We start from the raw sequence: 12,451 nt of genomic DNA, 5'->3' as shown, positions 1-12,451 counted from the left end.
TGATATACCCATCCCCTCCCCACTCCGTCCCGAAACTCCAGCGCTATGCATTGTGAAGAAACCGACAATAGTGCCAAGAATGGAAACCAAAAATGGAAAGAAAGTCACCATTCACGCCCACGGTCGAGAATATCGCAAGGGGCCCATGCCCCCCCTTCCGCTGTTCACACCAGGTCCATTTTTGAGTCGTCGGCGCCGTCATCGTGGCCGTCGAGGCGGTCGCCCACGGAGCTGAGGCCCGAGCTGGCGGCCGACGGCGACGGATGGCCGTTTGTCTGCGGCTCCTCGGGCGGCGACGCAGACGAGGCGGCGCTGCGGCGGCGCGTGATCCACTCGTCGATGCTGGTGATGGCGCCACCTTCGACCTGGACGTCGCCGATGGCGTCGATGGGCCTGCCGATGAGGGAGCCGTGGTACTTTGTGTCCTCTCCCGTCTTGCTGTGCTTCTTCTTCAACGCTGTTGTCGGCGGCCGGGAGAGTCAGCGCGCGCCGTTGCTTCTACACACAGACAGAGTGGAAGAGAGAAAGCTCACCGCTCAGATAATCAGTCGCATCAATCTCGCCGTCACCCCGCCCCATGTCCATGAGCTCCTTCATGCGCGGGCCCGAGAACCACTTGAGAAAGTCGTCGATGCCGCGCAAGTCCTCGTCGCCCCTCCACGCCTGCTCCGTCGCCGCCCTCTCCGGCAGCAGCGCGCCGGCGTCCTGGAGCGCGAGCCGGATGTCGACGACGCCGTAGTCGCCCGCGTCGCCGTGGTTGTGGATGGCGTGCGCCGCCGTCCTCTCGCACAGCACCGACAGGTACCGTGCCGCCAGGTCGGTTAGCGAGTCGAGCACGGCGCCCTTTGTGGAGTGGTAGCCTGTCGCTCGCAGCATCTGCAGGATCGACGGCCGCAGCAGGGCGTGGAATATGGCGGGCTGGCCAGCCATGCTGCAGAGGCACGATGCAGGTCGTACGGCTCGGGGGGCGCAGTTTTGGTGATGTGCTGAGTTGGCCTGGTGGCGCTGCTGCTTCGGACCGAGACCGTCGGCTTCATTGGAGGGCTCGCAGTTTGTGCGCGCAGCCCATGATGACGCGTGTGTGTGTGGATGGTTGACGCTGAATGTTTGTGGAGGTGGGTGTTGCCTTTGCCCTGGTACAGTGTTCTTTGTACTTTGCACAGTACCTAAGAGTTTTGTAGCCTCACACCGAGCGAGATCAGCGCGAGGAAAGCTGGAGTTGCACAGTGCATATAATCCAATATTTCTCTTCGCACGGATCATTCTATCCTGCCGTGTGCGCTATACACTTGACTTCTTGACTTCAACATCATTCCCCTTGCCTCGTACATGATGAGCCAGTTCAGGCACGAAACAAGCTTTTCAAATTCTCGCTGCCTGCCTTTATTCGCTATTCCAAACAGACATCACACTTCGGTCTGCCAGGGACTACAGTGACCATCGTTTGCTCACTGCTGCTCCTCTATCCCCCACGGGCTCACTCATCGGCAACGCCGCTGTACTTGTTGATCCAGTTGAGAACCTCCCTATGCCATACCAACGAGTTTTCGGGTTTGGTAACCCACTAACATGGTGTCAGTCAGCGTGTATCGGACAGCCCCGCCCGCCACCGTGACTTACATGGTTCTCATCCGGAAAGACCACGAGCTTGCTAGGCACATTTCGCACCTGCAAAACATTGAACATGGCCAAGCCTTCAGAGATGGGCAGACGGTAGTCCAGTTCGTTGTGGATCAACTGCGAATACCATCAGCCTCGCCTGACACCACGTCGACAGGCTGCCAACTCACCAGCTGTGGCGTTTCCCAGTTGTGAAGGTGTAGCGATGGATCCCATTTGGCGTAGTTATCCCGGTTCTCCCAGAGCGTACCGCCGAAATCATGCATCGGGAAGAATAGCTCTTCAGTCGACCACTGATTTTGCGTCGAAAAGACCCCGTCGTGGCAGACCAGGGCCTTGAACTTTCGCCCCAACTCATGGCCCTGAATCCAGTCTGCCATGTCGTCAGCCGTCCGATGTCTTGTTTCGTCCTTTCAGAGAAGTGGACCAAGAGAGGTAAGGAGACAAGGGGAACAGTCGCATCGAGTCCAACTCACTGATCATATAGCCGCCGTACGAGGCTCCCAAGGCAACGGCACGCGACGTGTCAATGTAGTCAACCTCCTTTTCCAGGTACTCAAAGCACTTGACGAGGTCCTCATATGGGCTGCCGCCCCAGTTGCACGTGATGGCATCGACATGCTGCTGGCCATAGCCTGTGCTGCCCGTCGGGTTGGGGCATACGACTACATAGCCTTGTTCAGCAAAGATCGCGGGATTCCAGCGGGTACTCCAGTCGTCTGTCCAGGCCGATTGAGGACCGCCGTGAATCAGGAAGGCGAGGGGATACTTTTTCGAAGCATCAAAACTTGACGGCTTGACGACGAGCGCATGATTGTCGTAGCCGGCCGAGCCTGGATACCAGATTTCGTCGCGCTGCGACTTACATAGACCGTACGACTTGCCGTGCTTGGAGATGGACGAAACCTCGATTACTTTTTTGGCGGAGGGGTCGAGGATGGAGTAGTTTGAGCTCTCGACCAGAGACCTGGTGGTGATGAGGAGCGAAGGGCCATCCCCGAGGAGGTTGGCAAATGTGACGGAGCCATCTTCGTGGATTGCCTCGGGCGGGTGCTTGGCTTCAAGGGGAGTCGAGGGCAGCTTCCAGAGCTTGGCGCGGCCATGCATTTCCGCCGCGACAAACAGCTCCTTGGCGTCGTGGCTCCAGGTGATGGACTCCGGGTTGCGATCCCAACCGCCGTTGCCGTCTTGGGATTCGTAGAACTCTTGGACGTTGGTCAGGTCTTTGACGTCGGGGATGAGGAGGAGTCTCGCCTTGTCGGACTCATACCGGTCGTTCTTCATCCTGGCGAAGGCGATCTGCTTTCCATCCCTGGAGAAAGCTGGGGCGACTGAGTATCCGCGGAGCTTGCCCGTCTTGACCATGGACGGGGGGGCCGCAGGCACGCGGGTGAAGGAATTGATGGGGACATAGTAGAGGTCCGTTTTGGTGTGGGTGGCGGGATCCAGCTCCGGGTCCTTGGCGACGAAACAGATGGCGTCGCTGGCAATGTCAAAGTCGCCGGTGCCGCCGAAGGGGGGCACGGGGGAGACCAAGGGGGTGCCGGCGAGCAGATTCGTGAGACCGGGGCCTTCGAGCGTCCACTTGCCGTCCACCTTGGCGAGCTGACCGTACCAAAGCGAGCTCTTGTTGTCTGTCTCCCACGCGTCCCAATGGCGGACAAAGAGCGACGAGTAGATCTTGGCAGTCGAGAGAGTCTTGGACTCTGCCGGCGGCCAGTACATTTCTCCCTTGGGCGTCGTCAGGGCGCCGCAACACAAGGCAACCTTGCCGTCTGACAATTGCTTGACCTTGGGGCTAGCAAGGTTGCCCGTGACGCAGTGGACCAGGCGAGGTCTTTTTCTCGTTAATGGATGTGCAAATAGCAGGCAGAGGGAGGGGAGAGGAGAGAAACTCACTCGGAAGCGTCGGCGACATGCTGGGACCAGAGAGTGGTGCATTCCTTGTCGCCGACCTTGAAGTACAAGACGTCTTTCTCGGATATCCAGACGGGGTCGCTGGCTGCCGGATCCTCGGAGATGACATGAGACGAGCCGTGGTCGATATTCAAGACGCGGATAGAGGACGATCTGGAGTGCGTCTCGAACGAGTATGACGACACCTGGACACTGTTAGCCTGTCACTCTTCATCTCGAGCACTTGAAGAAGAAGCAATTCTTTTCGGCTCTTGCCCGGGACCAAACCCGTGGCGTACGTACAGTGTAGAGCACCAGCTCGCCGGTGGAATTGGGGACTCCGGCGGATCGGCGCGGGGCCGAGAGGAGCACCTCGGGGGTGAAGTGGGCGGCCTTGATGGTCATGGCGATAGACCGGTTCGGTATGACGGGGGAGGGCGAAAGATGGATGATGCTTGTTCTCGTCTTCTCCGCAGTGCGATGTTACCAGATATGTGCATGCAGTACCTCTGCGAGGTCGGTTGGAAGGAGTACATGCCTACCTACCTGTTTGGTAGAAGCTCGTACCTACCATAACCTAGTACCTAGGTAATTAATTACCTACCCTTACTTACCTACCTTTCCTTGGTACCAACCTGCCTATCTAGGTACATACTTACTCGCAAGATAGGTACTTCAGGGGCTTTAGGCTCTACTTGCCGTTGCTTCTGTCGCCCCGCAGACGACGCGGTATCTGCATGCAGCGACGTAGTAATTAACGTTATGTACGGAGTACTGGGGTATGGAGATCCCCGCACTCGAAGCCGTTTCTAAGTGAGGGACTCAACGGCTCGACCCAAGACCACTCCGCCTGCATAATTGACCATCAAGCTCGTGGTCCACGTCCTTTCCACGGGCTGGTATGACGGCGTCAGCCGCCCGTGCATTAGAATCCCAAATTAATGATATAAAATGCTAGGTCGAATATGCAAAAAGCAACCTCAGCTGGAGGCTGAGAGACAAACACATCATCCGAGACTGGAGCAAGTGCTGCAACGTTTATTCCTCCAAAAACGCAATCGCCTTTCCCTCAACGCCATTTGCCCAAGGCACAAGCTGCGTCCTTGTAAAACAGCCTGTAAATCACAACCGTCGTGGTTCCCAACCATGCATTTGTGTCCCCAGAGTACAACGCCAACCCGTCAACGCCTCGTCCAAGCATGCTGTCGAATGATGCGCAAGTACACGCACATGGACCAGAAAAGACCGAGTCGAGTATTTCGTTGCGCGGCCTGGCCGAAATCTCTCGTTACTTGCGCGACGCCCCGAAGTTGGTCCGCTTCTTGTTGGACTGCGAGTCTCCCTCGCTCTCCTCGGCCTCTTTCTTCTTCGACTTGTTGGCGCTCTTGTTGCCCGTTGCCGGCGTCGGCGTCGGATGCGCCACGGACCCGCTGTCGCGGAAGGAAGCCGAGAGCGGCGTTGGCGCGTGCGATGCGGGCGTCGATGCTCCGGGTGTCGACGAGTCCTGATGTATCAATCAGGTCAGCATGTTCGTTTCTGGGAGAGGGAGAGGGAGAGACTTGCCGCATTGTTGGGTCTGTAGGAAATGGAGGAACGCGAAAACACGCGATTCTGGTCCAGGGAGCCCGCCTTGCGCCTCTGGGCAGCCGCGCCGCTGGTGCCCTTCATGTAGTTGTCGAAGCCCGTGATGATATTTCCGGCCGGGTTGCTGTCTAGGTACGCCGACTCCTTGTGGGCGATGCTCTCTTCCATTTGCGCCTGCGCCAGCATCCGTCGCGTCAGCACATGCCACTTGTTTGTGCCCCAGTTTCTTGGTCTCCCTCGCGAAATAGACTCACAAGCCGCCTCTCCTGCGTCCGACGCCGTTCGACCAGCTCGCGCACGCGCGCCTGTGCTTTCTTGTACTCGGCCATGGTTGGCGGCGCGCCGGCGGCATTGCCCTGTTTTCCGTCTGCCATGCGTATGTGCCTCGATATGGGTTCCCCAAGCTATCGTCGTGGTTGTGCACGAGAACCTTGCCTTGTTTGTCGATGACGGGTCACGCGTCTTTTGATGAGGCGAGGCTTTGGTTGTTGCCGAGGCTGCAAATGGTCAACCTTGACAAGCCGCTTCTGACCAATCAGAGGGCTCAGGAGTTCTCCACAGCAGTGCAAGCATATTGCGCCGCTAGTGCCTCTCCACTAAAGAGCCACCACTAACTTAGATAGCTCCAACAGCCTACGAGAGTTGACGGCACAGATTTAAGGCCGAAGCACTCCGCTGTTCTTCAGAGAATGCCTTCTTTCAGCTGAGTTTCTAAAAGTGTTACGTGAGCAATACCAGCCAATACATGAGTTCAGAGCCTGCTTCAGCTCTTCCAACACTCTGTGATGCAGGCCAACTCGTCCGTCAAGGTATAGCCAGATCACCGGGGCCAAATACTGCATAACCTCCTTCCCGAGTACTTCCAAGAGCCTGGAGTCTCGGCCTTTTACCCTTGACCAGAGCGATTTTTTTGCGCTGATCATTCCACTTGAGCCTTGTTTAGCCAGTCTCGCAATACAACGGGCCGTCCATCCCTGGCGGAACTATGGACAGATCCTTGACAATCTCCATGACTCCCCATGGCACAATGATGGCTTTCTCCCAGTCTATGATGGAGAGAATGGCTTACTCTGAATCAATGATGATGTTGCTTCCGTACAAAGTCGGTGTGGATGAGTGGAAAGGGATCGGTCTGCAAGAGGGGTCGTCGAGCCAGCAGTGCAAACTGAGCCGGGAACTCGCGTATTGATGACAGGGCATCTTCCGTCAGGTTCTTGGGCGTCCTCCTGGAATGTACCATCGGGTTAGGGAAACATGTCCTTGCTAGCCCGGCTTCGACATACTCGGCTGCCGAGTCAAAGGCCTCTACCAGCCCAGGTATAGATTGGATTTGGTCAATACCAAACCTCAACTCGGCCAACAGCACTTTTTTGCTCACTGAATGTGTTCATCCTGGAACTGATAACCTCAATCACGTCTCTACCAAGCAGCAACACCTGGCTGGGGAGCTCTCTCGGGCTGCAGCGATGCAAGAGGCATCGAGATTTGATGAGTGGCACACAAGCCCAGGCACTCTTCAGCAAACCAAGCCCTGAACAACGTGCCTAGGGCTGTTTCACTGACTCTATGTGCCTCGAACGCTTCGGACGGACTTTCTTGGTATCGCTAGACAACTAATAACTGAAATATCTTTTTATACATTAGATCAATGCGGAGGATGGGCGCCTCCATCGCGTGCCCAGAAACCGGGTAGGAGACGTGTACCGAACACCCGAGAGGGATGTTCCTTGCGTGCAGAGCAAGACTTCCGGATATAAACTCGGTGACCTCTGGCCGAATGATCCTTGCGTGGTCCGCTCCGCTCCTCACCTCACGAGGTATCAAGCACCCCCGACTGCCATTGCCCTAGTATTATCGAGACCTCCCAAAACGGCGACGCTCGAAGCCAGCTCCAACGTCACACTGGTGCTTTGTGGACTCACAGTGGTGCTCTCTTAACTTCATCTCTAGCTAGTTCTCCTCGAGCAAGTTTTCGTTTTGTAGAGGCTTCTTGTTCTGCGCCTCCCCGTCGGTCAGTGTCGAGCCCTGAAAAAGCCATCACTCATGCCTCCGTCGCTTACGAGGCACCCACCTCTTCGTCGTCTTTCTCAATGGACACGATCGGCTTCGAAGAAGCGGCACGAGGTTCATCTTCCAAAACATCAGCGGTTTGGCCAAGAATGGGTGAGAGTGAAAACTCGGATGAACTGTTACGCCTCCGGCCAGTAGAGTCTCCTCTGCCGCCTCGGAATCCACCACCTCCTCGGCGTCGACCTCTGTAACGTCCTCGTCCACGCTGATGGTCAGAGTAATCTCCAGATGAGCTGCTATAACGTCTCTTTCGACGCCTCTCTGCCATTGAGTCCCCTCGACGGTTGCGAGGCGAGTACCGGCTGGAGCTGCGGCTGCGGCTGCGGCTGCGACTGAGGCTATCACTGAGGCTGCGACTGAGGCTGCGGCTGTGACTACGGCCGCGACGGTCTCTTCGGTTATGCTGGGTGCGAGACAGTGAGGAAGAGTCTCGTCGATGCCGTTCCACCGACGAGCTTCGCGATCGAGAACGTCGTCTTCGCTTCGCAGCTGGCGAGGTATCGGGAGTGCTGGAGCGTGGATTTCCACGCGCGTAGCGCCGATCGCGAGCATCGTAGCCACGTCGCTGATACTGAGAATCGGGACGGGGAGACCTGCTTCTCTTTCGGGAATATTGGGGTCGAGCTGGTGAGGGCCTGCGTCTTGGGGGAGTCGGCGAATGCGAGCTGCCTCTGGACGGGCTCCGGCTGCGCGAGCGGGACCGAGACGGGGAATCAGATGGAGACCGATCACGGCGGCGTCGCAACACTTGATCGCGTCCCCGTCTTGGCTGGGGAACGTAGCTGTCGCGGCCGTACGAGTCACGCGCTCCGCGTCCTCGAGGCATGGGAGAAGGCGACCGCTGCACCGTGCGACCAGACCCGCCTCTATTTCGATTGCCAAAGGCACGATCTCCTCGCCGTCCCTGTGCGTGCCAGGAATCTCCAACTTGTCTCGAGTCTCGGCGTTCTCCTTCTTTCGAGTCTTGAGGTCCACAGCCGCGGCGCGTGTTTTCCCGGTCGGCGTCCATCTAGGAAGCCAGATGTGAGCAGAGCCCGTACGCTGGAATCGAACATCAACATACCTTTCCTTGCATGAGCTCAAGCTTCTTGGCCTCAAGCAGCTCCTTTGGCACGCCCTGAGAACTACTTTGGGCACTCAGCAGTAGGTTCCAGAGATCCTTGCAGAATGGAGCGGTGTCTTTGTCGAGAAAGCCAGTGATCTGAATCTGCACTGACTTTATATCGGGCTGGTACCGGTGGGTTAGTGGTGTCTAGCCTGAGGAGCGGGTGCAGACTGTCGAGGGAAACATACATATCGTGAACCTTCAATGAGGTTGCAGCACAGCTCAATCAAGACGTCGTCCTCGCTTCCGAGAATCTCGCAGATTCTCTTCGCAATCCATCTGCAACAGAAATGGTCAGCGGGTGGGCATGAGCGGCAAAAGGCAGTCGCGTCAGTAGGGAGGACAAACTTTTTCATGACGGGCAGGTTGACCTTTTCCGTGTCCACCTTTTGATTGAACTCGGAGGGGAACTTGGTCGACTTCAAGAGCCGAGCATCGACCTTGGACGCCATGGTGGAAGCCGGCTAAGCCCCTGTTTGCGCGTCGGCGAGCGCGGGTGGGAGGGAAGAAAGGATCAAGCCGAGGGGATGAAAGGCGTGGAGAGAAGAGGAAGTGGTCAGATGGGGAAGGGGAAGCAACGCACGGATCAGGTGCAGCTCAGACTCCGGAGAAGACCCCGCTTGCTTGCACAAAAGGCTACCTACAAGGGTCGTACCTGTGGGCAAGGACCAAGGTACATCCTTGGGGCAACACTCGCTATCTCGCACAGCGATTTGGGAGGAAATACTTGCCAACTCTCTCACATCGCCTCGAGAGTACAAGCTATCAAGGTGCCCTAAAGGGACCTGCTTGCCGTGCAACTCCCAGGCCCCCAACATGACGTACCTGAGGTACCCACGGTGGGGGCATTTGGCACTCAGAGTGGTACCTACCTGGTAGATACTGTAGGTACTTGGTACGAGGCACCTCCTCCCGGAGCTTTTAGAGCGCTCTCTCTCTCGTCACACCTTGGACCGCGTGCTTCTGCAAACGCGATAAAACAGGCCGGATCCCAAGGACCAACTCCTGCACGACACCGTCTCGTAGCATGGGGCTGCCGCTCAGGATGAACAACCTACATGCGCCGACGGTGCCTTCCGGGCCTGCAAGCACAGCGACCGCGACGAACGGACATGCGGGGCAGACGAGCTTGGCCGAGCTGCAACGCAAGAAAGACGACTTGGAGGTTGAGCTCAAAGCGCTCGGTGGCGTCCTTGACTCGGTGCATATCAACGCAGGCCGGAAAACGCCATGTTCGTCTCTGCTAACTAGCCTGCATGTAGCATGGAGTGGGCATGGACACGCCTCTGGTGACCAGAGACGGTTTTCCGCGAGCCGACCTTGACGTTGCGCAGAGTACGGCATCCATGAGTGGCTCGCTGAGCAGTTCACGGCGCGACATGCTGACTGGGTCGCAGTTCGGACTACCAGAGCACGAATCATAAGGTTACGAAACGATCACAAATCCCTCATGGAGGCCATCGAAAAGTTTCTTCACGAGCACTTTGCGAGCCTCGACGACGCCGATAACGCGTTGGCCCCTGGCTCTGGCTCTCAGCCGCCACACGTGCTATCAGACGCACAGCTGGATGCCTCAGACGAGGCATTTGCCAAGGTCAACACAGTAGCTCCCAACAGCCCGGCCGAACGTGCTGGCTTGATGGCGGGAGACGAGATTCGCACCTTTGGATACGTCAACAAGTCGAACCACGACAGTCTCAAGAGGGTGGCCGAGTGTGTTCAGGGCAACGAAGGGGTAAGTATGTGCTGTTGTTTACAGCCAAGCAGCTGGCAGCTGACATGGCTCAGCGGGACATATTCATCCGCATATCGCGGCCAACAGGCGCAGCACAAAGGCAAGAACTGCGTTTGACCTTGACGCCGGCTCGAGACTGGGGTGGTCGAGGAATGTTGGGCTGCCATATCCTTCCCTTGTAACAATCATGACCGCATTGCTCGCCCGCGCCGTCCGATGGCCGGCGGCATTGTGCACACGCACATGTCGCGCCTGGCCTCGTCCCGGTGCGCTGGGTGGTCAAGGGTTTGGGAGCGGGGCGACGGTGAGAGAGGGTTTGTCCGGTGAGGGTTGTCGTCACTGTGAAGGATTGGGCTGTCGGGTCGCAAGGCAACAAACAAGATGAGCAAGGAAGCATGTGCCAGCCAACGGAACGGCATGGCATGGCGGGATGAGGGGCTTCAGGGATTGATTGGGCATCAGGGGTTAGATAGATGAGTAGCCTTCGCAGAGTCAAAGCAATATTTCCTTGGGCTTGAACATGGTTGTTGCAAGTATGTACTTACTTGCTTGATAGGCACTCGGGATGGGGTTCTGTCTTTGACGGTCAAAGCGGAAGCAGAGGATAACTCAGCGGGGCACAAGGCAGGCAATCAAGAATCGGCCTGCTGCTGGTGCATGATGCCGGAGGTCGGTAACCTTGCCCCTCGACTCTGATTGGGCGACTGTCTGCAGACGCCTGTGCGTATGAGTACTGTACATAGGTACTTTCGGCTTTGCTTGACGTCACGTGCATTGGCCACATCCCCCCCAGGCGGGATGAATTTTTCGCTTGAGGGTTGCCCGGGGCCAGGTTCCCCGCCGCCTCTCAAAACATCTGGGCAGACCCGACCGAGCCTTGTGCAAGTTTGTCCTTCACTCTTAACCCAGCAAACACCTCCTCCTTAAGGTACTGCCGCCCGCCCTTCCATCGATAAAGCTTTTCTGGAACCCCCTTGCACGCCGCTCCATCCTCCAATCCCGCAGCATCGTACGAGCTGATTTCCCCTCCCGCGATTCGATCCATCGTCCCCTCATCGCCGCCGTCGCCTTGGTAGGCTAACCGCTGCGACTCTAGCACCCCGCCTGTTTGCATCACTCGACACTCGTCGCCACGCCATCCATCTTCCGACATGGCTCAGCAGCAGACGCCGACCTTCAAGCTTGTGCTTGTCGGCGATGGCGGCACTGGCAAGGTATGTCATGATGTCGTTCACCAGGCTGGCCGCGTTGCGCCCCATCGGCTGGGCCTCGGCCGCACCCCCCATGATAAAGATATCTCGATGATGGGATCTCTTGCTTACGAGTGTGCTTGCACCAGACCACCTTTGTCAAGCGCCACTTGACGGGCGAATTCGAGAAGAAGTACATGGCCACCCTCGGTGTCGAGGTTCACCCCCTCGGCTTCAGCACCGTGAGTCCTCGCCAAACCCCCCTCCACGGAGGGGCAAAGCGCTTACTGTTCGCAGAACTTTGGTCAGATCCAGTTCGACGTCTGGGATACCGCCGGCCAGGAGAAGTTTGGCGGCCTGCGTGATGGCTACTACATCAACGGCCAGTGCGGCATCATCATGTTTGACGTCACCTCCCGCATCACCTACAAGAACGTCCCCAACTGGCACCGTACGTTCCAGCCCGCGTCGAAATTTTGAACTGGTGTGTCTAACGTTTCTTGACTTGCAGGTGACCTCGTCCGAGTCTGCGAGAACATCCCCATCGTTCTTTGCGGCAACAAGGTTGATGTCAAGGAGCGGAAAGTCAAGGCCAAGACCATCACTTTCCACCGCAAGAAGAACCTGCAGTACTACGACATCTCGGCCAAGTCCAACTACAACTTTGAGAAGCCCTTCCTTTGGCTTGCTCGTAAGCTGGTCGGCAACCCGCAGCTGGTTCGTGCTCATACCCCCTCTTGCCCCGTGTGTTGAAGCCATGCGTTGACTGGCAATGCAGGACTTTGTCGCCGCCCCTGCCCTGGCTCCTCCCACCGCTCAGGTCGATGAGGCGCTCCTCAAGCAATACGAGGACGAGATGAAGAACGCCGCTTCCATGCCTCTGCCCGCCGAGGAAGAGGACGACGATCTGTGAACGAAGCCGACAGAGCACGGCAAGGACTAGCGGGAAACATGAGCTGCCGCGATGGATGGGTCTTCTGCAGTCTCAAGGGCAGTACATGAGCGGGCCTGCACGGCTATTTACGAAACGGAATGGGAATCCTTAAGCTTTACGAGAGCGTGACCGGGAGGGGTCAGACATTTGCCCGTTGAACTCCGGTCGGGGTAGATATTGCGGCATCGCTGCGTGGGAGCAGCAATCAAGTAGTTAGACTATAAACCACTCAAAATGTGACACTTGCCGGCATCGGTCACCAAATGCTTGCCGGGTGAAGATGGCTGCTGGTTGTGGGAGTGATTCGCAGGCATGGA

The 12,451-nt window shown here is 57.3% G+C and overlaps 6 protein-coding genes across 6 annotated transcripts; 2 read left to right on the top strand and 4 right to left on the bottom strand.

Annotated features, from left to right (window-relative positions):
* Window positions 1-164: 164 nt before the first annotated feature.
* Window positions 165-930, bottom strand: HRG_02741 (bromodomain associated domain-containing protein; the record flags this gene model as incomplete). Its single annotated transcript, XM_044861212.1, has 2 exons — window positions 165-457; window positions 534-930. The coding sequence occupies 2 exons, from the start codon at window positions 928-930 to the stop codon at window positions 165-167; spliced, it is 690 nt and encodes a 229-aa protein (XP_044724845.1).
* Window positions 931-1,477: 547 nt separating this feature from the next.
* On the bottom strand, window positions 1,478-3,921 carry HRG_02740 (prolyl oligopeptidase family domain-containing protein; the record flags this gene model as incomplete). Its single annotated transcript, XM_044861211.1, has 6 exons — window positions 1,478-1,564; window positions 1,621-1,737; window positions 1,791-1,993; window positions 2,097-3,457; window positions 3,520-3,722; window positions 3,820-3,921. 6 exons carry the CDS (start codon window positions 3,919-3,921, stop codon window positions 1,478-1,480), a joined length of 2,073 nt encoding a protein of 690 aa, XP_044724844.1.
* An 883-nt stretch (window positions 3,922-4,804) lies between these two features.
* HRG_02739 (histone acetyltransferase subunit nuA4 domain-containing protein) lies at window positions 4,805-5,429 on the bottom strand (the record flags this gene model as incomplete). The annotated part of the gene is made up of 3 exons (XM_044861210.1): window positions 4,805-5,020; window positions 5,080-5,274; window positions 5,355-5,429. 3 exons carry the CDS (start codon window positions 5,427-5,429, stop codon window positions 4,805-4,807), a joined length of 486 nt encoding a protein of 161 aa, XP_044724843.1.
* A 2,082-nt stretch (window positions 5,430-7,511) lies between these two features.
* Window positions 7,512-8,727, bottom strand: HRG_02738 (PWI domain-containing protein; the record flags this gene model as incomplete). The annotated part of the gene is made up of 7 exons (XM_044861209.1): window positions 7,512-7,544; window positions 7,611-7,856; window positions 7,919-7,986; window positions 8,059-8,179; window positions 8,234-8,398; window positions 8,464-8,554; window positions 8,624-8,727. 7 exons carry the CDS (start codon window positions 8,725-8,727, stop codon window positions 7,512-7,514), a joined length of 828 nt encoding a protein of 275 aa, XP_044724842.1.
* A 575-nt stretch (window positions 8,728-9,302) lies between these two features.
* Window positions 9,303-10,192, top strand: HRG_02737 (PDZ domain-containing protein; the record flags this gene model as incomplete). Its single annotated transcript, XM_044861208.1, has 4 exons — window positions 9,303-9,476; window positions 9,538-9,610; window positions 9,673-10,010; window positions 10,064-10,192. 4 exons carry the CDS (start codon window positions 9,303-9,305, stop codon window positions 10,190-10,192), a joined length of 714 nt encoding a protein of 237 aa, XP_044724841.1.
* A 969-nt stretch (window positions 10,193-11,161) lies between these two features.
* Window positions 11,162-12,113, top strand: HRG_02736 (ras family domain-containing protein; the record flags this gene model as incomplete). The annotated part of the gene is made up of 5 exons (XM_044861207.1): window positions 11,162-11,224; window positions 11,350-11,442; window positions 11,498-11,651; window positions 11,712-11,917; window positions 11,979-12,113. 5 exons carry the CDS (start codon window positions 11,162-11,164, stop codon window positions 12,111-12,113), a joined length of 651 nt encoding a protein of 216 aa, XP_044724840.1.
* Window positions 12,114-12,451: the final 338 nt, after the last annotated feature.

The sequence above is a fragment of the Hirsutella rhossiliensis genome (genome assembly GCF_020360975.1).
Source record: "Hirsutella rhossiliensis strain HR02 chromosome Unknown scaffold00002, whole genome shotgun sequence".
Classification (NCBI taxonomy): Eukaryota; Fungi; Ascomycota; class Sordariomycetes; order Hypocreales; family Ophiocordycipitaceae; genus Hirsutella; species Hirsutella rhossiliensis.
Note: the sequence above shows the minus strand (reverse complement) of the source record. Positions and strands in the feature narration are given on the sequence as shown.